At 39.2% G+C, this 26,992-nt stretch overlaps 1 protein-coding gene across 1 annotated transcript in view; it reads left to right on the plus strand.

Moving 5' to 3' along the window:
- CNTNAP5 (contactin associated protein family member 5) overlaps window positions 1-26,992 on the plus strand; it is a 265,702-nt gene that overhangs the window by 55,625 nt on the left and 183,085 nt on the right. Inside the window, exons 2-3 of the mRNA XM_021526152.4 lie at window positions 12,971-13,081; window positions 20,391-20,584. Of these exons, the coding sequence (XP_021381827.3) occupies window positions 12,971-13,081; window positions 20,391-20,584 (305 nt within the window). The remainder of the gene's footprint in view (window positions 1-12,970; window positions 13,082-20,390; window positions 20,585-26,992) is intronic.

Here is a 26,992-nt window from a genome sequence, read left to right on the forward strand (position 1 = left end):
GACCTCATTTGGCATTGGCTCAAGCTCTTTGCAGTTGAAGCTGATGGCTTCATCAAAATCCACTTAACCTTCCAAGGATGAGCATGTGACAGGGACTGTCTGTCAGGTCATTCTGGAGCTTCATGGGTCTGCTGGGAGGGGCGTCTATACTTTTCCTTCATTATTCCCTTTATTGCCATGTAGGTGAAAGGAGCAATTTCAACAGTAGCAGAAGCCAGTGTGATGTCTTATATGGTCTCTAATAATGTAGTCCAACCTCAGTGCTGTTTGGATAACCCAGGATTCATACAGTTAATAATAAGTTAACAGAGGATATTCTTTAGAATTAGAATTCTGACATGTTTTTTTTTTCTTTGTTTTCACACTTTGAAACATCCTGAGGTTAAAAAACAAATTATATTCCTCACTCTCACTCCATTATTTAATCCCTGAATCTTTCCATGTTTTAGATATACCTTTCCAATGAACAAACCTACACAGGTAAACACCTACATATAAGCCACTATTAGCATAGTTGCTTAATTCTTCCTTGAAAATTTGACAAATTCTACAAAATCATCTCTTTAATGCTCTACAGTATGATATAAACACAAATTTAGAGATGCTATTATCGTTCTTCTTGTGTCCTGGAAAAATAATGTATCTGAAGTTCACCTGATTCCATTCAGCTTAGTAGGACACAGAAGGAAGGTTTTCATAGAGTTACTCCAGGTTAAAGCCCATGAGGACACCACAGTAACTTTGTTATTCCTGAATACCACATTTTGTTGTATGAAAGGATAGACTTACTGAATCTACAAATTGAAGTTAATTTCACTGTCCCTAAGGATTAGGGAAGAGCCTTGGTAAGACAATCGTGAGTCTGGACCTGGTCTTGGGCAAGCTGCTGTGGGATCCCTGTGTGATCTCCTGGGCTCCCTCCCAGCCTCAGCCACTCTTTGAGTCTGAGTTTCATGAGTGATCCTCATGGAAAGCAAGGAAAGCAGTGAGATCTGCTTGTTGGCTCCTCCAGGGCAGAATTGAAGGGAAGGATTTCTTTCACCTTTTCATTGGGCTGATGTACTGGGTTACCATGCTGCAAATAATTGTTTGTGAGATAACCAGGCTTTGCATTTCTTGTGTTGAAGGCATTGGCCATGGATCTTCTGAAAGCATATTCCTGTCCCTTTGATTAGTGCTAGCAGCAGGGAAAGCTGTTTCCACTACTGAGGGATATGTTTCAAAGGTATGTGTAGGGCTTTGGAATGTGACACCATTAAATGTTAATGTGCATTTTCAAATAAGGAGCCTCAAGGCTAGAGGTAACTCTTTGATCTTTAAAAAGCTTGCCACATAGAAGAGAGTTTGAATGTATACTTATATCTCCAAACACTTGCAGGTAATTAGATTTTAGTTTCAGGGCTGCAGAACTTTGCAGAAATTATTTGGATTTCAAAAGGCTCAAAATAAACATCAATTTCTATTTATCTCAAGGGATTTAGAGGGCATAAAACAAACCTTTAATGGCCTGAGTCACCATTTATTAATTGCTTTGTTGAAGAGATAAAACCTGTGGGAGTTTGTGTATTAAAATGGGATGTGAACCAGCAGAAATCCAAGCAGGATCTGAATTTGATTTAAAGTAAGAAAATACACTGAGCTTTGCTCTGTTGTTTAAGAGATTATTACCCTAATAGATATAGTTGCTTTGTTTTTAAAAGTGTGTCTGGATTGAGCCATAGTTATATGTGAAAGTGTTTGAGCTAGTCATTCAGTATTGAAAGAATTTGATCTGTCTAAACAAAATGACATGCAATTACAGAGCATGGGGAAGTTGTCTGTTTGCCATATCTGAAAATAAAGTTATCAAATTATTACCCAAATTGTTCCACATCTGACAACTGTATCTAGAAAGGCTTCTTATGCTAACTTTGCAAAGATGGCTCAGGTTTGTGTACTGTGACAGGGGACAGTGAAACATAGGACTTAGGTTGGTTTGATTTTCATTTTTTCTTTAATTGAAACTTTTACAATTTTTGTTTGCAAAGTTCCTCACAAGGAGGACTACTGATAGAAAGTGAACATTTTTTCCTTGTTGGATGAAAAATGGCCTCCTTAGGCAAAACAAAAGGTAGATCACTGCTAGAGTTCTGCTGGTGTTCAAACTGATACATTTATCAATACTTTATTGAATTTCACTGTTTTGATTTTTTAGTTGCTTGAATTTTCACTGTTTTTAAAATAATTTTTAAGAATTCTGGTTTTGTTTACTCCCATGTGAAAAAAATACTGCACTGCAACCCTTAGTGTATTTTATGGCTGTTATTTATTAATTCTGTTACTAATGTATGTGAACTTGCTGCCGAACAAGTGCTGCATAATCCTCATGTGGATAATCCTGCTTGTTCTGGGTAGACTTTTCCCTTCTTTTTCTCTTACTCTGTATTCACATAGTTTATGAGAGTTTTCTCCTCTGCCTTCAGTGTTCTGTGTTAAATCCAGGAGTTACTGTCTGTTTCTGAAAAATACTGCAGAAAACACTATATGGGTTCAAATTATCATGATAATTAGCAGATATATTTTGCAGAGAGTTAGGAAATACCTTCCACTTCAAAGAAAATACAATGACAGAAATGCTGAAGTGGGTTTGAGTTATGGGCCAGAATTACAGCGATGTAAAGGCTGAGGACTGTGGTAATAGAGTGCTGAGTCTTGTTCAGAACATGGGATTAGAGCCTAAGGTTGCATAAATTTGTAATGAAACTGTAGCATCAATATAGTATCAAATACTGATGCTCAAAATAATCACAGGTAGTTAGAAACATTTGTGTGTAAACTGTCTTGCTTGTTTGCTATAATGTTAAATCTAAGAGATCTCTATGTTGCTTTTTTCCTGTGGCACTAAAAACACCACTGTGACTGATAAAGAGAAAACACAGTGCCCTAAGAAATGCCTGGAAGGAAATTTTCATCTTTAAACTGACATCAAAGCTGCATTCACTTTGCTTTAAAACAGGAATTTTGTACTTTTTTCAATTCCGTCCCTTATCTAAACCATTAACTTGCATAGGAGAGTCTTAAAAATTGGTGTTTCAGGGCTAAATAAGGCATTTTTGTTGGAGGTTATTGAGACGTGAAATCATTACTTATCATCCCTTGAAATGACATTACATTTCAATGCAATGGTACATGGGCACTTACCATTACCTTCATCTCTGTTAATCCTTGCTCACAACCTGCAAATTGAACATTCTTTCAACCTTATGGGATGCACTGAAATTCTCACAGTTATAATTGGTTTTCAGTGTGCCATCCTTCCTGCATGTTGCACAATTTGAAGAGACTCTCTTCCAAACTGAAAACATTTAGTGAACCCCTCCAAACAGAACACATTTAGTCAATCCCATGCTGTGTATTCTTTCCCCTTTCATCTGTTTTATCCATGAGTTCACCAAAGATTCAAAGGGAAAATAAAAATGGAATTCATGTTGTCATGATTGATTTGAAAATTCAGGGGACAACCTCTTGCTTATTGATGGCTTTTAAATTGCTCTGCATTGTTAGCTGGGCATGCCTGTGAAATTCATCAGCATTCCACAATCTGCCTCTGTTGTTTGCTTACAGATAGCAGCTCTAAATTTAGATGTGCACAATATAACCTTTCCAGACAAAGTTATGGCAGGCTGAAAGTCTTTGCAAGGTCTGCCTGTATAAATGAGCCCTTTTCCATAGAGGTCCATGGGAACCAGAGCAGAAACATCATCTTTAGGAAGGCAAAAGCTGCGGCCTGATTGAGTTTCCCACATGATGGATGTTGTCCAGCCTCATTGCTCTTCTGACGCAGTGGTTGGTTTAAAAAGAGAGAGAATGGGAATGAGGCATCACGCTCATGCAAATACTCCTGGGTCTTGCTCCACGGTGGGGGTAAACTGTATGACTTCAAAAACACTGGGAGTATGTGAACTATGGTACTGTGCTGGGGAAGACGACAAGATAACAACTTACAAACACCTGACTTTTCCTTAATTTTTCTTCTTACATTCATCCGTGAATTAGTGAAAATTGTGTGACTCCCCAAAAGGAAGCCTATCATGGTAATTGGATTCTTGTTTTTCTTCTCTAAGGTACCCCAGCTGCACTGTGCATCTCTACAAAGGCAGCAGAGTCTTCACTTACAGGTCTGATCTTAGGGCCTATAGTCACAGGTGTGATGGTGATAAGCAGCTGGTGTTGAGCTGCTCCACTGAGGTTTGCAGCAGTGCTGCCACAAGCACACTAAATTTTAAAGTGACTCAAAATGTGAAGAATAGCATAAATGTCCATCTGTATGAAAGATTCCTCATCTTGGAGAGGTGGGAGAAATGCCTGGAGAAAAGAAGATTCAGGGGAACCCTTATCACTAACTACAGCTACCTGAAAAGGGCTTGCAGTCAGGTCAGGGTTGGCCTCTCTCCCAGGAAACACAGTAACCAGACAAGAGGAAACAGCCTCAGGCTGTGCCAAGGGGGGTTCAGGTTGGACATTAGAAAGAATTTCTTTACTGACGGGGTGGTTAAGCACTGGCATGGGCTGCCCAGGGAAGTGGTGGAGTCACCATCCCTGGAAGTGTTCAAGAAATGACTGGACATGGTACTGCTCTGGCTTAGTTGATGTGGTGATGTTCAGTCAAAGGTTTGACTCAATGCTCTTGGAGGTCTTTTTCACCCTTAATGATTCCGTAATTCTCTTCTGTGAATCTGAGTAGTCAGAACTATGTTTCTGCTTCATTTTGCTGAACCTTAAGTGGTAGAAGATGTAACGGCTCTTCTTAAATAATTGAAACAATTATTTTTCCAAATTTACTAGAAAATGGACTTTTTTTTTAATAGTGGTGTTAGTTATCTGAAATGGTCATTTTCCCCCACCTGAAAATAAAGCACTTGTGTTTCCCAAACTGATTTTCATGTTCTAGTAATGATGACTTATCTGCTACTTCATTTGTGCAGAATTTTTTCTTATTTCTCTCTTGCTTGTTTGTTTGGATTTTTCCTCAATAATCCTTATTCTCAGTGAAACAGGTATTTACATCCTATTTAAAACATTGTATTTGGAAAACTTAGAAAAACTGCCTCACCAATGAATTCCTGAACAATTTTAACACTGAATAACATCAGCAGAAAATCTGCCATACCCCTCTGCATTTTGATTTTCTGTAGGTGACTGTCTGTAGAACTCAGACCAGCTGGCTCTGATCATTCTTGATCATTTGATCACTTGTTTTTGATAATTTTCTTCTAAGAGTGATCCTGGCAGCCTTGCTGATGGGTGCACATACATTAACATTTTTATCCTGCAAATTTATATTATGGTATCTTAAATTTATATTATGGTATCTTAAAGCATATAGTATTCTGTTTTTAGAATCCATGCATTAATGGATGGTGCCCTGAACTCCTTCAGTGATGGCCTCTGGTGAACAGAGCATGCTTGTAGCAAAGTCTGATGCTTTTGAAAGGCTTCAAGTTTCTCTTTTTGTAAATGCTGCTAAAACTTCTGAAATGTTAAAAGATAGTCTTGATCTTTGGTATAAATAAACTTTCAAACTTTGTTTGAAATGCATGAGTAGTAAGTATCATCCAGGCCAAGGTAAAAAGAATGCTTGTGATAATGTGATGCTATGTGGCCAGAGAAAAGGACCTCCATGTTCTTAGATTTTTCCTTTTTTTATAATGTAACAAAAACTGTCCTGTGGTGACAAAGTCACTTGCCTGTGTTTTCTTGTACTGAAAGGTAATCTCAGGATACATTTCCCTACCATGGTGTGAGGGGATTTTTACTGCCTCTTCTCTAAAGTCTGTTGAATGTCAAAAGGGCAGACTTCAGGTATAAAACTCGCTTCATCTGTTGTGCCAGCTTTCTAGGTTTCTGCTCTCAGGTCAAAGATCAAAGCACTCTTACATTAACAGGATATCAAAAATGTGGAAAGGACAGGCAAATGGGCACAAGAAGTATTATATTATGAGAAGAAAGTAGTAAGAATCTCTGGCAACTGCTGCTACACCTGCTGAGAGTAAATCACAGCTTTGGACAATAATATACTTTTGCAGGTTGTTTATTGAAATATAAACATTGGAAGCCTGAGTCAGCGCATCTTTTTGTTATGGTCCTTTTTTGTTTTCCATATAGAGTAGTTTCAGTAATTTTTGAGTGTCAAAAACTGATTTCTGTGATCGATTTGCTGTTCATTGACAACAGCTTATTCCTGTCTGACAACGAGCCTCTGATGTAATGAAAAGCATGTGGTAAGATTAAGTGATGGTACCTTCATTTTGTAGCTGCAGTCATGACTCACCCAAATGACATGGACTATGATAGAGCTGAAATTGGAGAACACTTCTTCCTTTAACTTCAGATCATTCTTCCTTAACTATGTTTTGTTGGTAATTGGCTTAGTCTGATGTTCTTTCACCCTCTCAAAACAAGAATTGCTTCTGCATATTAGTTTACTGGAACTGCACTGATGGCTATTTGAAATTCATAGTTTGAGTCCTGTCGCTCTGCTCCTCAAATGCAATTCTACTTCATTATTGTAAGTAGGAGTTACATGGCAAACATGCTTGTTTCAGTAAAAAAATAAGACCCAGTATTGAATCATTTTTATGAGAGCCCCTTGAGTCATTGAAAATTAGACTTGACCACTTTTTGTAAGACAAGGTTATACGTGCACACTGTATCATAAAAGATACTCTATAAATGCACTGATTAATACTTTCATGTCTTTACAGGCATATGAAAGAACACTTATGTAATTTACAGTTGCTTAGGAAAAGCTCATGATTAGCTTAACTATTGACGTTTATTTGCAGTATAGCGCGAAAAAAAAAGGAACATTGTGTTGTTAAGTACTTTCTCTAGTGTCTTATATCTTGAAAAATATGCCATGCATTTCAGCTAACAGATGGAGTTCACAGCTGTGCATGTACGTGTAGCCAGTCTTTAGGAAAAAAAAAAAGGAAAAAAGAAGGAATTTCTTTTTACAGAAAAGCAGGTTGTTTGGGGTTTATTTTATTTTTCTCACCATTTTTTCAAGCATTATTTACTAAGGTCGTTAAATTGGTAGGAGAACCTAGTTGTAGGTGGTAGTTCCTGTGAGAGGCTTTTTGCAGGGACTGTTGATATGGAAATAATCCCCAATCTCTTCCAAATCTGTAGCCATACTCCATATTGCTGCTCTTCCTGTGTCTTTTGTTTATGTAATTTTTTTTTGCCCCTCACAGAATCCTTGTCCTTCTCCCATGCACATATATCTCATTGGACGATTAACAGTGAAGGTTAATTTCCACAGTAAGTCCAAGTATGTATTTTTTGCCTTTTCAAAGGAGAATTGTATGTACAGAAGGAAGGAGAAAAACAGATGAAGTGAAAGGCATCAGTGGTCACTCCTGAGGACTGTTAAGAGGCATGGTACAAAAGGCATGGTTTACATCTTTAAAACAAAGTATGCCATTAAGTGGGTAATGCTAAGAGGAATTTTATGTAGCCTATAAATACCAGTGAATCTTTTCAACTTCTAATCCCAGTATTGAGACAATTTACAATTGCAATCAAAATGATGCACACAATTTAACTTCAGTACCATCTGTAACTCTGCTAGTATTTTAATAATGAATAAAATTATATCTTGGCAACAAAATCTCTGAAATAATATACCTTTAATTTCCAAGTGAGACCTCTTAAGACTAAGCTAAAAGGCCTCTGGTTTACTATGAAATCTCCTTCATGTTTATTGAAAGATGGACATATCTGTATTTAAATAGTATCGGTGTGCTAAAGGTCTGTGATTCTGTGAAGCTTTTGTTAAACTCCTTTGAAATTCGGGGATTTTCAAAGCCGGGGTTTGCACAGCTGGCCACAAGCACTCCTGCCCTCACTGCACCTCTTGCATCTGCTTCAGCAGAGATGTATGAGCAAGGTCTATTGCAGGAGCTGTTTGGTGATGTACCAGGCCTTGTGTTCTTGAAGTAGAGCACCTACAGGAGGCACCTTCCCTTAAAATGCTTTTATTACCATGTGATAGGGCAGGAGTCATGATAGTTACCCTCTTCTGAATTTGTCTTTTTGACTCCATCATGGCACCTAAGCACTCCATTCTCTGGGTTGTAATTCTCTCCTTTTTCATCTTCAATTTTTGTATTTTGCAGTGAAGAGGCAATTTTGGCTCTCTTAATAGTTTGCATGCTATGTCCTGTGCCCCACTCTTCCCTTAGTTGCATCATTGGGTGACACCAGTCCTGTGTTCCTACTCGGAGTGCTGCTTTCAAAGTATTTTTAATTATTTTGTGATGCTTCTGGTTGCTAATAGAGTAGCTGCAGCATAGATCTGAGTCTTATTGTGGCTTGTCAGGTACTTTGCGTTGATGGTGATATGAGATTGTTGGTGTAAGTACCAATATAAGTTATTACTTATCATAATGATAGGAGATCTTGATAAACAATGTACTACCACATAAAAAAAAAATCGATAAGTTTGCAGTAAAGGATTTTCTGCATGTTTGTCCTGGTGAAGATACAGCAGTACCTAAAGCAGTTAGAGGCTGATGTTTGGAAAATCTGTGGAGCCCAGGGAATGGAGATGTTTGACTGATGGTGTCCTCTTTATCAAAGCTTTTGTTCAGGAAATGTTAGTGACCTTGCTGGATGGCCTTCACAAGTGGAAATCAATGTGTTTTGTCCCGATGGCTCTTCAGGTAAACCAGGGAAATTAGAGCAGTACAGGTTTGTTAATACATCTCAATTTGGGTCTGTAATGACCCTGCCTTTGTTCCGCGGACTGATCCTCTTCAGAGGACCAGCTCTAAGAATCAGTAGTGTGATCATGATGGGGTTCTGGGGTCTGTGATTTTCTAAATGTCTTCAGTGCCCACTAATTGGATTTTCTAAATTTGTACCAATTGCTGTTGCTGAAGGCTATCTCAGCCTTGAAGAAGGTTATAAACTGGATCTTGCCAAGCCTACCAAGCCCACCAGTGTGAAATATGTCCTGGAAGAACTAGTAAGGTTAGTCTGAATCTCTGATTTCTGTGCAAACTCTGTTTTGATAATATGTTAGCTCTATTTGAGAAACCTGCTGTTCTTCAGGAGCATTTTCATACATGTCACAGATGCTGAAGGCCTTCACAACATACAAATCTTAATCAGCTATTTGGGCAAAGGCCTTCTCTGAAATTCCATTTCCGTTATTATTACCTAAAGCTGGTATTATCTGACATGTTTCAAAGAAGCCTAAGAGTTAGTGTCTAAATGTCACTTGAATGATTTTGAACTGATAACATTTATATTTGTGGGATTGTCCAAAGCATTCTTTAAAAAAAGGGAGAAGATATTTCTTTGTTTTTGTTTGGAGGGTAATTAAAGCTACAAGAAAAGAATCAAAACCAATCAATAAAACAACTTCACAGTATGAAAATAAAAAAGATGGTAGATTAATTTCCCCTCTCTTATTTGTTAATTTTTAAATTTTTTTCTAAAAATCGTTAGTGAATAAACCCCAGAAAATGCAGGTTGATATATGTAACTCTTTTTCTTAATTCCAGAAGCAAGATTTCTTATGAAAGTTCTAATAACACTCATAGCACTGTAAATGCTGTCAGTAACTATTTGTTTTTCAAAAGCTGGCATGTTCAAGGTCAGCACCTTTTTCTCAAATGCAAATCAACATCTGTATTGTTGTGTGGTTTGCATAACACAGTTGGCTTATAGGCACAATTAGACCCTCTTTTCATTATTTCTTTGCTAATTATCTTGTCAAGGAAAAGGTAGGAGATAACAACTGAACAACTGGCTAGTAAATGCACTTTTGTGAGTGTCCAGATGTTTTAAATGGTTCTGTAGTGTAGAATTATTCACTGTTAAAACCAATGTTTTAAATAGGCGTATAATGCTGTTAACTCCAATAAGCAAAGTTTCTGTTCTGAAAGGTAAAGTTCTAAAGCAAATGGAGAAATTGGTCAGGAACTATAGGTAAGGAGCTGTAAATGTGGAGCACCTGAAATAATTTTTTTTTAATGTCACATCAAGTGGGTGTTATGAAGCCTCTTGAAAACTGTGTGTTGGGATTATATGGTGGGAATCAGGATATGTTGGTTTTGCTTTTGGTTTTACTGTGGGTCTTCTCTGATCTTGCATAAGCACAAATTTTTTAATCTCTTTCTTGTCTGCATCCATCACAAAAAGAAACATGATAGTAACATCCTTTCTTGGAGAGTTTTTTTAATCTTGAGAGGTATGGCTTTGGTGGTTGGTTTCTTTGCTTTTCAATATTGCCTTCTCATGAAGGCAGGGCTAATAGAATGACCCTTGCTGCACATGCACATCTCATATTTTTGAACTCTGCACCCTATTTTGGCGAAGTTTTACAAAGAAATATCAGTCTAAAATGTTTATATGTTGGGTCTCTGACAAGGGATGTATCAGAGCTGTTCTGCAAATGATCTGGATTGTTGTGCATGTACAAGTTTACTGGTGCATCTCCCCAAGCACTTTGCTGTACTCTGGACTTCCATTTGGCGTGTAGAAACTGTGTCATATTCTGCATTGAAGGCCTGTGCATGTAGAGCTCTTGGTTAAGTGCAAAGTTAGTTTTGACTGAGTGAAGGGCAGAAGAGTGACCCTTCATCTTGTCCGAGTATCCATTCAAAACTAATCTTCACTTGGAGGAAATTCCTGCATGTACTCTGAGTCAATCAATCGTTACTCTCTTATCTGTTGAAAGTTGGGCTGTATTAGTCCTGGTGCTCTCAGAACGATCATCAATTTTTTAATGCTCTCCTAAATCCTGAAGCCTTAAACTTACATGTTTTTATAGTTAGATATTAATTCAGAGAAGGTTTAATAGCTGTAGTTCAGCTGTTTTTTTCTCTTTTTTTCCCTTTCTTTTTAGAACAAAGCAAATAAAAAAAAAGAAAAAAAAAGTTGGAAATGATGTTGCAGTTCTGTAGCTGCAGAGATACAGATGGATGTGCATTGGGACAGAAGCAGAAGATGTGGAAATTTAGACAAAGCATCTCATAGTTACAGGAGCTAATTGTCACTTCTCAGCCTGGAGCCTTTAGAGGTCCCAGGGAAAACCTTAGATGTGCTGCTCTGGAATGGTTTCCTCTTGCTGTGATGCTGAGATACTTGGTGTCCTGTAATCCTACCTTTGGGGAACAGTGGTGGACACCTGGATCACGGGCTGATTGGTGTGCTGAGGTCTCTTGTGGCCCAGGAGCAACCACAGGGAGCTGAAGAGAGTCAGCAATCTAGACAATGTTAATAGTGAAATCTCTGCATTCAGTTATTTCCACCCTCATGTTTTAAGTGTTGCAGAACACTTACCTGTCCACTAGGATTTTGGACTTTCTTTTGAGAGATTCCTAATCCCTCTGCTGGTTTTATAGAATGCAGAAGTTTGAGTGAATTCAGTGCCCTCATGAACTCACCATTTACAGTCTTTGTTTTTAAATCTCTGTTCAGGTCAGGAGTGACAGTGAATTTAAAACCCTGTATTTACAGGTGTTTTGCTTGGGAATAAGAACTAATAGAACAGTTGTGGCCCGATCTCATGGTGTACCAGGAGACCTCAAGCACTCCACAGAACATTCAGAAGTTATCTTTGAGATTCAAAGGGTGTAAGTCATAGGGAATCTGCTCAGGACCATGATACTTATTTTGTTAGCTAATTATCCTCCTGACTACAACATCAATGCAGACTTGTCCCTAATTTATCTAAGAGATAGAAAGGGTTTTGGATAGAAGTTTGATTTTTGAGATCTGTCATTCAATGCACAGATATAAATTATATTGATTGCATTGATTTTCTTTCATATAGAGCTGGATTTTGATTGCAGAAGTATCTGGGTTGTTTTAGAGAGTCACTGTAGAAAGGGATGAGAAATATTTTAATGTAATCTGTCTCAATATGGAAAAGGTTTCACTCAGGTTTGGAGTAATCTAAGTTCATTTTCATAACTATCAAGCAAGTTTTGCTTTTATTGTCTTTTGTAGCCCTTCTTTCCCCGCCTCCCCCCAATCCTTGCAAACTGCATATTGACTCTCTCAGTGCAAGAACACTGTGGTGGCCTGAGATCATGGTGACCTGCAGGCCTTTTCAGTAATTAGGTCCATGTTTGCTCCATGGGAGATTCAATTAAAAATGAGAGGGGTTTATTATTATTATGCCCTATTGAAACCCTGCACTATGTTCTTGAGTGTTTATGTGACAGCATTGTAATGAGAAAATTTATTTAATTCCATCCCTGTTCAAACATTATGGGCTCAAAAATTCCATTTGAATATTAGCATAGCCCATGTGTCCTCAGAAGCAAATGTGAAAGAAAGAGGGGAGAAACATAGAGGCTGCCTGTGTGGGTGAGCAAAGCTAATTTGGCCCTGCACGTTTGGGTGAGCTTGGGGACGAAATGATGGAGATGTTCAGATTTTGTGATTTTAGTGCAGCCTGAGATGCCTGTGAAGCATGGGACTCACTTTTACATGTTGCAAAAGTCCCCATGGCATGTTTCTGTGTGTCAATGTGTGTCACTTCCACACAGAAATATGAAGTTGTAACTCCTACATTACATACTTGTTCTATGGAAAAACTGTAGTGGACACAGAACACCTGGGGTGTTCTCTAAGGTCTGGCAGGGCATTACTGCACTCTTACAGTGACTTTTGCAATGAGAGTCAATGCCCTCTAACTGCAGGCTAGACAATCAAACCTCATTCACTGAAAGGACAACATTTTCCACTTTTGCAAGCATTTAATGTCTTAATAACAGCTCCCATGTGGTTGATGTCCCACCATACTGGGAAATTCTGGAGGGTTAATTTCAGTTCTCACATGTGAATTCAAGCACAAGTGTGCTGTGTGCCCACTCTGTCTACTAAGTAAAAAAAGCACCACCTGGAGATAGCACAAGTTGGCATATGTGTTGTTCATACGATGTTTTGTTTTTGTTGTTTTCCTTTTTAGATAATTGTGATGATGCATTGGTATCTCCCTTACCTTCAGCTGCCCTTACCAGTTCCTCTGAGCTCTTCAGTACTCACAGTTCCAGCTTTGCAAAACTCAACAGGAGAGATGGTAAGGTTGCAGTATAAAATACCTAAACTATTTGTTTTAATCTCTTTTACAAAGAACAACTTTCTATGCTCTTTGTATGCAGTGCATTCAGAGCCAAGCTGAATAGAGCCATTAATTTATGCTCCTGAGAGTGCACTCTGTAGGAGCTATTTCCTCCTTTATTATGGAAAGCTTCTATTAATTTTGAAGATCTCCACTTCTCTTGTTGAGATATCAATAAAGAAGTTCAGACAGTCTTTTTGCTTTGGATGAGTTCCCATGTTTTAAGAGTTTAAAGGTCATTAGGTTTCATACCCTATTCTCAAATGTGCTAAAGTCAATAGCAAGTAGGTATAAAATTGCAGTGGAATTCAGTGTTTATACAACCCTGTAGAAATAGTGAACGTGAAAAACAGCTGTGCAGACATTTGCCATCAAGAAAGTTTGAGGTCCAGATAATGAGTTTACATACCAGGTAGAACTATGAATATCAAGCATAGTACCAGAAAGGAGAGGTTGGCAGTATTTAGGGCATCATTTGACATCCTGTTGCAAATTCGGATTCTCGGAGCTCATCTTACTTCCAAGGTAGAGCCTCTAAAAGTGAAAAGACCTGTATTACCATATTACACATGAATTTAATTTTAGGAAACACTAGAAAGATCACTAATAGAAAAAAGTTTTAATTGAAAATAAATTAGAATTTTCATTCTTAAACATCCCTGAAGTGTATTTTAATCAAACACCATTTGATAAATCTAAAGACAGTAAAGGGCTATCTCTTATATGCTTGGCACTAATGATAAGGAGTTGCTTGTCCATTAAAGAAGTGTTAGATGGGAGTTACAATATCATATTTGAACTCTTGAACCAGAGTTCCTCAGCAAGTAAAAGGTCATGGTTGTATGACCATGTTACTGCTCAACAAACAAAACATTGAGCATGATATTTGAGTTTGCCCTGCCTCTGTCTCCAACTGCTGGCTGAGATGGTGAATAGATATGCTTACGTGATTGTGCAGATGGCTCTAACAGCTAATTTTATCTGTAGAAAAGAGGAAGAGGTTCAAAATCAGTATTGCAAGTCAAGCTCTGGCTGTACTCTGCATTAAAGAGATACTAACAATGTTTGAAATTATGACAGTGGTTTCAATTTAAGGTTAGAAAATGAAATAGGTCTTAGTTAACTGTCCCACCCTAATTTTGTCATGTAGTGAGGAGTAAGATATTGTAGTTTTTCAGCAATCCAGTATCACACTGGTAAGGTCCATGCTGTCTTTTAGCACTAGTCATAGGAACAGAAGACAGAGTATTGAAACAAAGCCCTAAGTAAGGGGGTTGTTTCAGCAACTTATGTTTCATCTTTTGAATGCTTATGTGATAACTGATGAGCTGAGACAACACAGGGCCCTAGAAGCTAAACTCTACCTCATCTAATTCTTTTGCTGCATGGACTTGTGCAGGAATGTGCAGTTGTGCTGGCAGAGTTCAAACGGAGACTTGCTGTGGCTTAACCCCCGAAAAATGAAGTCTCACACAGCTGTTCACTCCAGCATGGCCTTACCACAGCCACAGTCCTTTCAGAGGTAAACCTGCTCCTGCCTTCCCCATGGCTGCAGTCCCTGCTTTGTGGTGGGCTTTGACATACTCCAGCATGGCCTCACGCTCAGCCACGGTGCTCCAGGGAGTGCCTCCTCCAGTGTGCACTTACCCTTGGCCCCAGTCCTTCAGAGGTGGCAGCTGTGGTACAGATGTAACCACAGCCACAGGCACTTCGAGATGTGCTCTGGCATGGGCTTCTTCACAGCCACAGCCCCCCGGGCTGTCCTTCTGCCACAGAGACTGGCCCACAGGTCACACCCCTTTGCCTTGAGTTCACACTGGAGTTCCAGCCCGCCCAGTGCACAGAAGCAGCAGAGATGCCCTGGCCACTTGCCAGCCCAAGAGCATGGGCACTGCTGTTATCAAAATGTTCCCAGGCCCAGCAGTCAGAGGATGAGCAGTACAGCAAGCAGCAAAAGCAGAAAGTAGCTACTAATGAGCAGTAGACTCTAATAAGCAGTAAGGGAAGCAAGCTGCTGATTAATAGCTAACCAGCTGTAACAGCTGGAAATTCAGCTAGTACATTCCATTCAAATCTGTAATTATCTCAAACCCTTTGAGGCCCACGTTGAGCACATGTCCTGGACAAACCCCAGCAACTCAGCCCTGCACAGCCACTCACTCCCCCTGGTGGGGTGGGGCAGAGAATCACAAGAGTAAAAGTGAAGGCATCACTCTGAACTAGGGAACTCATCACTCTGAACATCCTCCTTTCCTCCTTCTGCATCCCCCAGCTGTAGATGATGCATGATGCTGTATGGGATGGGATATCCCTGTGGTCAGTTGGGGTCAGCTGTCCCAGCTGACCACTCCCAAATTTTTTTACCCCTACCCTCCTCACTAGTGGTGGGGTATGAGGAGCAGAAAAAGCCTTGGCCTGTGTGTCAGAAATTCTCAGCAAGAACAGACACATCTCTGTATTACCAGCACTGCTTCCAGCACAATTAGCCCTGTACCAGCTACTGTGAAGAGAACAAGTCTACTCTTGCCAGAGCAATGCCTGGTCTTGGGTTGGAGGATCAAGTAGATGGTGGCTGTAGAAACTTTCTTTGACTGTCACTTGAATGCAAATAGTAGATATCTTTACAGGAAATAATATTTCTTAACAAGGACTGAGCTATGGATTTCTGATAGTATTGAATGGTTTGATGAGTTGGCTTAGCTTTGCTTGCAATTGATAACACAGTGATGCAAGGATCAGAGCCTCTGGGTAGAAAGCCAGAATAATATATTTGTTAATGTAAACCTGAATGCAACAAGTGAAGATGAATTTATAAAGCATAACCCAGTCTTTATTGACAGAAAGTTCTACTTCGTCAAGTCTATTCAGTAATAGATAACAATAAGTGAAAGGCTGTTGTTTAAAAAAAAAGGGCCTGCTGTAGTGGAATGTGCCATTTAAAAAAACAAACACAGAGTACCCTTGAGTAAAGCTTTGTGTGAACAGCTGAAAGCACTTAATTAAAATGCTGATAAATCTGTACTGGTAATGCTAAAGAGCTAGTATAATTCTGATAAATATGATTCTGAGGTATGAAATATATTATTTTCCCATGAGAGGGATTTATCAGCTTCTTTGTATATAGTAAATAAATAATGAAAAATAATAAGAAAATTGCTACAGTATGACTGTATCACCTAAGATTTTTCAGTTCGTATTAGCTCTCAGCCTGAATAGTCAGTATATACAATTATGTATGAGAATATAAAGCATATATTATGTCAAAAAGAATTTATTTTATGGCCAGGAAGTGTTTGATCTGGGCATTAAAGTAGAGTTCTGCAGCAGGGAAGCACTTAGTTGCAGTGGGAAGTCCAGGAGTTTTTAGTGCTGTATATAAAGCCATTTGAGCTGTTTGTAAGGCAGGTAGGGTGGAAATAATAATTCCCTTTGCTTTGTAATAATCAGCTACAAATAAGTATGGGCATCCTGAGCAGCCCTGGGGAACATCAAAAAGCATTGACTGTGTAACACTGGGCTTAAATGCAATTTTTGAAACAGCTAAGGCAAAATGTACAAACAGTCTGAAAAAGAAACAAAAGTATTTGATCATATTTCTTGGAATCATATGGGTCTCCATCTGAGAAACCATCAGATTCTTGCTCTCCACATATTTCTAACATTATGATTTGTTGTCATGGAGAATATGAACAATATATCAGATTCCTGTGGTATTGTTTCTCCACTGGGGTATTTTCCGTATACCATACCATGTTGAATGCCTCCTTTGAAATGATCCCCAGAACTTGTGAAATGTGTGAGCTGTGAGGAATGATGGTGTAGCAGAATGTGCAGAATCCTGTTGATGCCAGTGGGAGCCTGGTGGGCAGAAAGGGGAAATACTGAACATCCTGCCTCTCTCGTTTTTGTGTGAGAGACAATGGGACATCTTAACACACCTGAAACACATGTGCAGATATGATGGGCACAATCAAAGCTAAATTTCTGTCTGCTTTGCGTTTATGCCACAGTTAATAAGTCATATAGTCCTTTTCAATATGTTTGTGCCCAATTGCAGGAAAAAGACATTTGGTTATGCTTGTATCTGTTCAGAGGACTTGACATCCTGTAAGTTGAGTCGACAGTAGTCTGTGTTGTTTCCTGGTAGAGCCGTCTTGTCCTTTGTCTTGGGCTTGTGCTGGCAAACAGTCCACAGGGCAAGCATCAAGGTGCTTAGAGGAGCAAAGGGCTCTAAATAGTTGCTCTGCTTTAGCTGAGGTTTTTTGCTACTTACCAAAAAAAGTACAGGATGGGTTGTTGACACACTGTCAGGAACGATGTGCCTAAAAGAAGAGTGCAGATTGTGCTGGAAAAAATGCCAGTATCCCTTGTGCCACCTACTCTGTATGACGGAGTAAATGTGGAGGAAAAAGAACATTTATTGATTTTTGGCTCTTACAGCAGTATTTGGTGAGGATTTGGGATAACCACAGAAGCAAGCAGAAGCTACACGTTTGCTTTACTAGCAGAAGTGAGAGAGGCCCAGTGGGAAAAGCTTCAGTTCTGCCCTCAGTCATGCAGCCAATGCAGCTTTGCTGTTGCAGGCATTTTAGCTGCCATCCTTACTCGCAGTAGAATTACTGTCCACCTGTGGAAATGGTAATGGTGGAAGGCTTGGGAGAAGGGAAACACAGTGGGCTTGCTTCTCCACAGGAAAAAAATACACTAAGCAGCTGCTGTTCTGTGAAGTCATAGCCTTTATCTTTCTTGGAAGAGCAGCTTTGGAGAGGTGATGCTACGAGCAGGTGGCAGTGCTGTGTCTGCAGTGCTTGCATCTAAAGAGTGACATTCCCAGCAGACAAATGTGCTTGTCATGTAAAGAGAGATGCAGTTCAGAGATACCATGCAATCTATGATTTTAGGGCTCAAGCTCAGCACAGATCTCCCAAATTTCTGTTCAGTGTGTATCATTTGTCTGACTTTGAAATTAGAAGCCTGTGGTGTTGTGCTCAAGCTGGAAAATAGCAGTGCACAGTGAAGCCAAACACTTTTGTTGAAAGTGTAGCACATTCCTGCCACTTCTAACAGCAGAAGGGAGAAAGCCTAAAGTAGATATTTAGTTATGATGTTTGCCATACTACTGGGAAGCATCTGTGCTAACAGGCTTGGCTTAAGAATTTATGTATAAACTAGAACATAGAAAGCAAAGTTTTTGTGTGTTTTTAATGGAAAACTCACAAAATATTTTTGTTATAAGTTATTTTCCTTCATTTAGTTGTTCTCTGTGTTGAATGAAAGAAAGTTGAAAATGCCAACTTTCTTTTAATATGTGCTGAAAACATCTAGAATAGGCTCCTTTGAGTCATGAATGGAACAACTTTGCCAGAACTTCTGAAGCAGATTTTTATATCAGTTCCTGGAATAAAAAAGGCAGCAACTACTGTGTTCAGAGTCTATTTTAGATACTGGATATTACAATCCAAAGGAAGTTTGCCCTTGGTTCCCGTGTGCAATAGTCACAATTGTGTGTAGGAGAAATCTGTAGTTTGCCGTCTTTCAATACAGCTCTGTAGTTTGTACCTTAAACTTGTACCTTTCTATATGGCACTTAAAATATCAAAATAAAAAAAAATGTGGTGTGAGAGGTAACCTTGTTAGGACTTTTAACAGGAGGCATTATAGTTTTATATAAACTATATATAGGTATGGAATTGAAAGAGCTATGAAGTAGTTGAAGAAGAATCAGTAATGAAATTCCTAGTATTCTCATTAGGTGTTTCATGGCATGCTCATAGGACAGAGTATTCTATTTAAGGCAGGTAAAATAATCAGTGATGATGAAGACTTCTGTTGTGACTGAAGAGGATAAATCATGGCACTAAGAAATAGTGTTGGTTTGGTTGCAAACTCTTTTCCCTGGAGAGTTCTTGTAGGAGAATGGAGACTGAGTCATCCAGGGAAGCAGGAACAATACAGGTATGGAATAGATATGGTTCAATTTCAGGAGTTCAGGTAAATCCTATATTAATAAATTGTAATAATGACAATTCTAACACCTACTCGTGGACAAAGGGATTTCAGTTGTGAGTTGTAAAGTACAATACCATCCAGGAAAAACAGATATTTGTAAAAGTACAGAGTTACTGAAATTGAGTTAATTGATAGAAACCACATTTATTAATTTTTCAACTCTATTCACTTCAATGAACTTTTTCATGGAGCAACTTTGAGACAGATGTGTTCAATTTTATTTCCAATGTGATTGTGTTCACTGTAGACATGCTGGAGTGCTTTTCCAAACTTCCTTAATAATGACAAAACAAAAAGGTTTTGGGTTGCAGAAGCAGTGGCAGCCTCAAAATTTGCTTTCTTGGTTGCTTGGTTGATGGTTTGTGTGCTTCACAGCTGCATTGATTGCTTATTGGTGAAGCTAAATTGACCACCAGGTGTATGCAGAGAATAAATGTGTGCAAGGAGAAACAAGTTAAAGAAAAATAAACATAGCCTGTAATTTTAGGGCGCAAAAAAAAGCAGGAGACAATAAAATAATATATTCCAGTCTGGAATGATTTGCTTTTTAATCACAACCTTCAGTTTTCTTCCATATATTGTAGTGAGCAAAGGGGTAAAATGCAAGCAGTGATTGCAGTTCTGTTTCATTGGCTTGGTGTTGCCACAGGCCCATTTAACCTCTGGAGGAATTCAAGGGATAGTGCAAATCTTTACTTTTAAAGAATAAACATGAATTACAAGCTCATGTCAGAGACAGCCTGCTTTCCAGTGTGAAGGCAGTCCTTTTAGTTGTTCAATCAAATGATTTCTAGCTTTACAACAAATTATCTGAAGTGCATTTATGAGCTGTAATTAAACAATTTTTTCAAATACTTAATAGGGCTCAAATAAAAATAACTAACATTTTGCATTTCTTTCAGAACATAGCAAAAAAGGAAAATATCAAAGCAAACTGCAAGTTACAAGTCCACATTCCCAGAACTGCAAGGAGGGAATAGATATGAATTTTCTTTTTTTTTTTTGTGATTGAGCATGTGCCAACCTCATTGATATTTGTACAGCTGGAAAAGAATAAATTTCCATAAAATTCAAAATTCCTCATGAGCTTTAGGTTAATGGAGATAACCTGATGGAAGCACACCTCACATAGTGTATTTCCTAATACTAAAATATGAGAAAACAGCTGCATGCTCAGAAATCATTTAAATGTTCTTTATCAAGCATAATTCTTTTGTGCTGTCATTGCCATCTAAGCTCTCCCCATGCGATCTTTCAGGAGCTGGCGGCTGGTCCCCGCGGGAGTCCAACGAGCAGCAGTGGCTGCAGGTTGATCTGGGAGACAGAGTGGAGATCGTGGCGGTGGCCACGCAGGGCCGCTACGGGAGCTCGGACTGGGTGAGCGCCTACACGCTGGCCTTCAGCGACACCGGCCGCAACTGGAGGCAGTACAGACAGGACGACGCCGTCTGGGTAGGTCCGACCCGGCAGTGCCTTTGGCCCCAGAGCTCTCTGGTCAGGCTCCTCTGGGTGATCGGAGAAGCAGCTCTGGTTTCACAACTGAGGAGCGCTGCAGTGGTGAGAGAGCAGACCTGAGCGACTCCACGGGGCGTTTGATCTGAATGCGTTAATGGCACCGACTGTCTGTGTAATACAAGCTTGGGCCCTCAGGAGTACATTGCTTCTCAGGCTATGAGGATGATCAGGGCACTTAAAATCACCTGTGTGCTTTTGTGCCTGGTTGGCTCTGATTCAGGCACACCAGGGTAAATGGGGCTAATCACCTTTGTGCTTTCTCCAGGAAAGATGAAAATTAATTCTATGCCTTACACGTGTTTGGCCAGAACAAGCGAGATCATGCTGAGGAAGATGGGTGGTAAATTGTTCCTCAGCTGGAGAAGGCTGGAGTTGCAGCATGGGTTGTGGGATGATTTAGGAGACACACTAAAAGCGATCAAGGCTTTTTCTAATACTTTGATGCAGACTTGGCCATTGCTATGTCACAAGTTCAGCGTGTGCTGTTGGTAGGAGTGCATGGGGGCAGCAGTGGCACCACAGGTGTGGATGGAAAAGTTTCCAAGCTCTCCTTTTGTACAGAAAACATCAGTTGTTAGTGAATGGGTAAAAAAATGGTCAGATTCTCCCCATGCTATGTGGTGAAGTTCTGTGCATCAATAACCCTGGTAGCATGAAATAATGTCATGTTAAATAAAACAGATTCTTCACAAAAATAAAGGGGAATGTGTTAAGGTACAAGTACACTTAGGTTTCTTCTTTGGTTAATACTTTGCTTAAATGCTGTGTCACAAAAGCACATTTTGCTTCCAGAGTATAATGACTGTGAGTGATGAGAGCTGGGATACAGCACGAAAAAGGGAGAAGGGCTGCTTAATTTTTCCCCAAGTGTGTGTGGTGGCAGTGGAGATGCATGTACAGGGAGGTGAAATTCTGCGCATCTAAAATCCATGGTATCATCATTTTGTTTTATCATGGCTTGATTCAGGGAAAGCTAAGGAAATCCTTCTTCCCTTAGGAAAGCAACTTTGGTCCTAAGGTGGTCATAAAGTTGTCAAGTGCTTCACCTGTCACTTGACATGTTATTTTAGGCTGTCTTTGCTCTGATCGGTACATAAACATATATATATATATATATATATATATATATATATGTTTAAAAGCAATGGAATTTGGACTGAATATATTGATTATTTCATCTGTCTCTTGACTTCCACTCCTGGGAATCTGAAATCCTTACTGACATATTTTTACAGATTTGGTGTCAGTTAAGTGCTTCTCTGCCTGAAAATATTATGTGGCTTGTTAACATTTTGTATTAGGGCAAATTAATTTTTTATTATGTGTCAAACTTTTCAGTGCTTTTCTTTCTGGAAACACTTGAACTTTTATTTTATTTTCTAAATTTTTCTTCATAAGGGGAAACTTGAAAAGACAAATAGAATTTATCACAGCAAATCTTAATTCCGTAAGGATTAAATTTATGAGTTTCTTATCTGGCACCTAATATTGCACATGAGAGTAAGAACAAGCCTAGCAGCATTTAGCAATGAATTAGGATTATGAGCAACTTGGGCTCTCTTGTTTTACTAGAGTGATCAGGCATGAAGTTGATTCAGGGCAGAAACTGACACAACTTCCAAAGCCTCAGCAGACCTGGATGCTTGCTTTTTGGAGAGATAATTTTTGTACATGTTTCTAATGGAAACCACCATAGACTACAGAGGATAGTTCTCTATATCATTGAGGAAAAATGAAATAGACTTTGGGTGTGGAAAAGGAAACAAATAATTTGGATAATTTTCCAATTACCTTAGTATCTAGGAGTCACCCTGACCAAGTGAGCCAGTAATGTAATTCCAGTTCAGAAGAACCATTTGCTCAATGTTCCCAGAGAGCTTGAAAGGTTTGTTAGGATGCCTCACCAAACTTTCCTGGTGGAAATATATGATAATATAAATCCAAAGTAGGTTCATTTGACATTTCATTAGACACTTTAGTCCACCTAAACGGGCAAGTCTCATTAACACTTAGGAACTTGCATGCCTACCCATGGAATTAATGAAGATAAGAAGTCCTTCTGTACAATTTTTATTCTAACTAAAGAAAAAGTTGATTTTTTTTCCCTGGCACTTTTGGATTTTCTTCACTGAATTAAATTAGATCTAGAGAGCCATTCAGAGCACAAAGAAGAAAGCCAAAGAGGATTTCAGAAGCATGTATAGCATTATAATTTCTAATTATGCACTGTTCCTCTTTTATTGGCAGTTATCCTTTCCTTAGGTTTTTTTCCAGCTAAGAAGAAACATAGAAGTGTGCTGTCCAGCTGAATGTTAAAGGTTTTTTCAGACCCTTGGATGAAATGAGGACAAGCACAACATGGTGCTTGTCCTGAACATCTGACTCTTGAATAGCTGTAAGGGAAGTTTTGCATTGCACACCCCTAGGAAAGAACCCTTGCCCTTGACTTAAGGTAGTGGACCATTTCACAGGGCTGGGAAAGCAGCCCCCCAGGGGAGCCTCCACTGTCACAATCTGTGGCAGGGTACACTGTACCAATCTGTCACAAGTGGGGTGGTTCCAGACTTGGGGATCTCTATCTGTGCTGGCTTTGGTTCAGTGATGTTTTTTTCTCAGCAGGAATGAAAACATACCTCAATTATCAAGACTGTTTCCAGCACAAACCCAAACCAGACCCCCTATCCCCCATACCAATATACCAATTACACTGCTATGAAGAAAATTAACAGTTAAACAAAGCATTTTCCCTTGGTTTTTTTTGGTTTTTTTTTTTTTTTTTTTTTTTGTTGCTGTTTTGTTTTGGTTTTTTTTTTGCTTGTTTGTTTGTTTTTCCAGGGTGGATGACATGGTCTGTCAAAAGATGATTTAAGCCAGTAGTTTCCTCTGTCAGGGTGAGGTGGCAAGTTACCAATCCTTTATTTCTATCCAACCCAAGTCAGATTTGATGTGCATTTTCTCCCAGACTATGTGCATGACTCCGAGGGAAAGCCATGGTGTATTCCCCCTTGGTGACACTGCAGTGCTCTCTTGGAGGAGCATGCTTGGCCCAGCCTTTCCCCGCTGTGTATCACCAGGCCATTAACCACATTTGGTGGGGACAGGAGGAGGACAGGGCCTTCAATAATCCCCAAGTAAATCTGTCCACATGAAACTTTTCTTAATGATCCCAAGAATGTCTGATGGTCCCTATTGCAAGTGCTCTGATGCTCTGAGCAGTTGTTGTGGGTGTAAGTTTGGTCCACCCATATGGCAGAGATGTTCTGCAGTGCATTGGAGACCTGGGCACATAAATTTTATTGGGCTGCCAATAAAACAGATGTTTGCACACCAGCATATATGACATATCACCAGTAAAAAATCCCTTTCTCTTTATAGAGATTACAAGGCTTATTATCCTCCTCTCCCAGCTTGCATACAGCTCCCATCAACTTCCCTGTTAATGAGGACTGCATAGACAGATCGCGGGGAGAATCAGAAAACCTTTTAAGTTTTCACTCTGCCTGTGTTTATGATGTTAGTAAATTCTGCAGCTGGAGTTGAAGACAAGACAGATTAGCCATTTAAAACCAATTTTCCAACCCCATTTGTATTTAAATAATCTTGTTACAAAAGGACTCTGTGGTTCAGAGCAAACTAGACTTATAATTATATTTTCAATATGGATAAATCAGCTATGTGTGGACACACTAGCTATTGATTGGGAGACATAAAACATAAATCTTATTGCTTGTAACAAGTAAATGATTTTTCAGTGTTTTTAAGTGTTGAATAATTCAGAATTTGCTTTACCTGCATACACATCACATCTTGACTCAGTTCAAATTGTGTATTTTACTGGGAAAAAAAGTCTGGGTTGTGATACAATGCTATTTCATTTTAGATTGCAATTTTTATGCTATCTATATTGAAAAATACTTTACAAAGCTGAAAAACACAATTATGCAGGAAGGCACAAAGGAAGGGATGACACAAGCATAGATGTATGCAACAAAAGGAAAAAAGAGATGTTCTTTATACAAAGTTTTGAAAGGAGAAAGAGAGCTTGTGGAATTGGAGATAAAGGGAGCCTTCTCTGACAGTGGCAGAGAGGCTTTTATATTAGAACAATGAATCAGTGCAGAAAGGCAATGAAGAGGGAAAATGGCATAGATGGCAAGGAGATAGTTCACACTCTGTGCAGTCCCATGCACATCTGGTGCACATTGAGCAGGAGCGTGCTGGTTAGTAATGGTCAGCTGGAATCAGCTACCTTGGTTGGTGAATGTTCTGGTAAATCTGCTGTCCATGGCATGTAGAAGGCAGAATATGGCTCTGTGTGAAAGAGGGGTAGTGAGCCCTAACCTCAGAGCTGCATCAGAAGATCTGAAGTGCTCCTGTAGTGTTGGACCAAGACACCTTGGTCATGCAGGGAATAAAGCAGAGCTCCCCTCCCGTAGCAGTGCCCCAGCTTCTCACAGGTGTGAGGATGCTGTGCAAGGGTTGGAGAGTTGGCAGGAGGCTGAGGATGCATTAGGAATGGGTAATTTCCAGGGGACCAGGGAAAGTGTTTAATAGAGGTGGCAAAGATCCCTTGCATTCCCTTTCATTGGGAAACTTCTTGCTTGCACGTGTGAGCTTTTGCTGAACCAGAGGCTTTTATAATGAAGTCTAGAGGAGGGTCACCCTTAATTGGCTTATAAATCTACAGGGGTGCTGTAAACTTTCCCATTCCACCCTAGCTGGATAATGACTCTGGAACTGTTTTGGTGAGTTAATTATTGTGAACATAGTTAGAATATTAATCTTCTTGTCAGATTTATAATTGTGCTAATTTATTCTAAAGCATCTTTTAGCTCCCAGTTCTAACACCCTCCAAGCAAGACCAGAGCAAATTTTCACATGTAGTAATGAGAAGTCCCACATTGTTTGCTTGGGTTAGAGAATGAGTTTCTGCTTGTCTTGTTACAATGCTTCCTGCTATAATAGTATTAAGATATATTTAAACTCCTTTATGCACGGTAATTATTGCCAGTCAAATAGGTGTTAAGCAGTAAGTATCTGTGGATTATTTCCTTTCCCATCACCTTTGCTCTACAAAAAGAAGAAGAAGAAATAAAAAGCCAATTGCTACTTTCAAGTAGGAATGCAGAAAACAATTCTGTCTTGCTGCAGGGAAACAAGGTTTTCCAGAAGTTTTCATTGCTATGTTATTACAGATTTTGAAGAGTCTACCATTATCCCTTTGTTATAATTAGGACTGTTCAGATTTAAAACTGCCTGATTCTGAGATGCTGTTTGGATGTTACTAATTTGCTTCTAATTCTGGTTTCACATACTGAGCTGGCTGCAAATGTGGCCTGCTGAGCACATTCTCAGGAAATCTGTCTTTCTTTATATCACCAGGGCAGTTCTTCTGTTGGGAGAATAATTCAAAGTGTCAGTATATCTGTTTTTGTTAAGTGCACTCTGTATGGATTTATGTCTGAATAAAATGGGTATACTTAGAATTCAAATAACCCTTTACTGCCAAGATACTGGAGTTAGCCTTAAACTAACTGAATTTTGTATGAATTCTGTTACCTTACAATGTGCTTTTATTGCTGGTTAACTGTAAAGTGATATTAAGGTGGAGTCTAGATAATTTCATGCTGATATCAACATGTTATCCATCAGCAGTGTCCTCAGGAATTCTCTGTGCATGGTGCTTGGCAGCAATTCACTCTGACCCAGAAAAAATTGCAAGAAACACGGTAATTGACAGTTTGTGCTGTTGTTACTGACTTCCCAGTCTTGTACCTTTGCAAATTTCCTGAAATGCATATTTTGCTGTAACCATTCCAGGAAGGCTGAGAAATGTTCTCTAATTTCTCATTCTTACATCCTGGATATTCTCCATGATTGTGTTTCTCTGCTGCTTTTGTGCTAGCATCTATAGGGTGCAACTCCATAATGTTGGCCATAATGGATTAGAATGGGAAGAGTGGTTGGCATGGGTCTGGTTGGTGATGTCTGGTCCCGAAACTTAAGTGTATTCCAATTATTTCCAGAAGTTTTGTTTTCCACAGTCAGAAAGCTGTTGTTTCCCCTCCAGGCATCTACTAAGACAGAAAATTTTGTTTGTGGTATGCTTGGATGGTTAATGTGAAAAATAGAGGATATTTCCTCTTAGATGGTGGAGTTTAGCCAGCAACTCTTTTATATCAGTAGACCAAGTTTCATTATTTTTGTTTGCAAATTATGTTCCATGACATTTGAAGCCTAAAATAGGTGCCTTTATAAATTCTGAATAAATATAGAACAAATAGGTATGTAATCCATATGCCTACAGAGTTCAGTGAGTTTCTTTGCAGTTGTTTGGTACATTTT

The sequence above is a fragment of the Lonchura striata genome, chromosome 7 (genome assembly GCF_050655825.1).
Source record: "Lonchura striata isolate lonStrDom1 chromosome 7, ASM5065582v1, whole genome shotgun sequence".
Taxonomy (NCBI): Eukaryota; Metazoa; Chordata; class Aves; order Passeriformes; family Estrildidae; genus Lonchura; species Lonchura striata.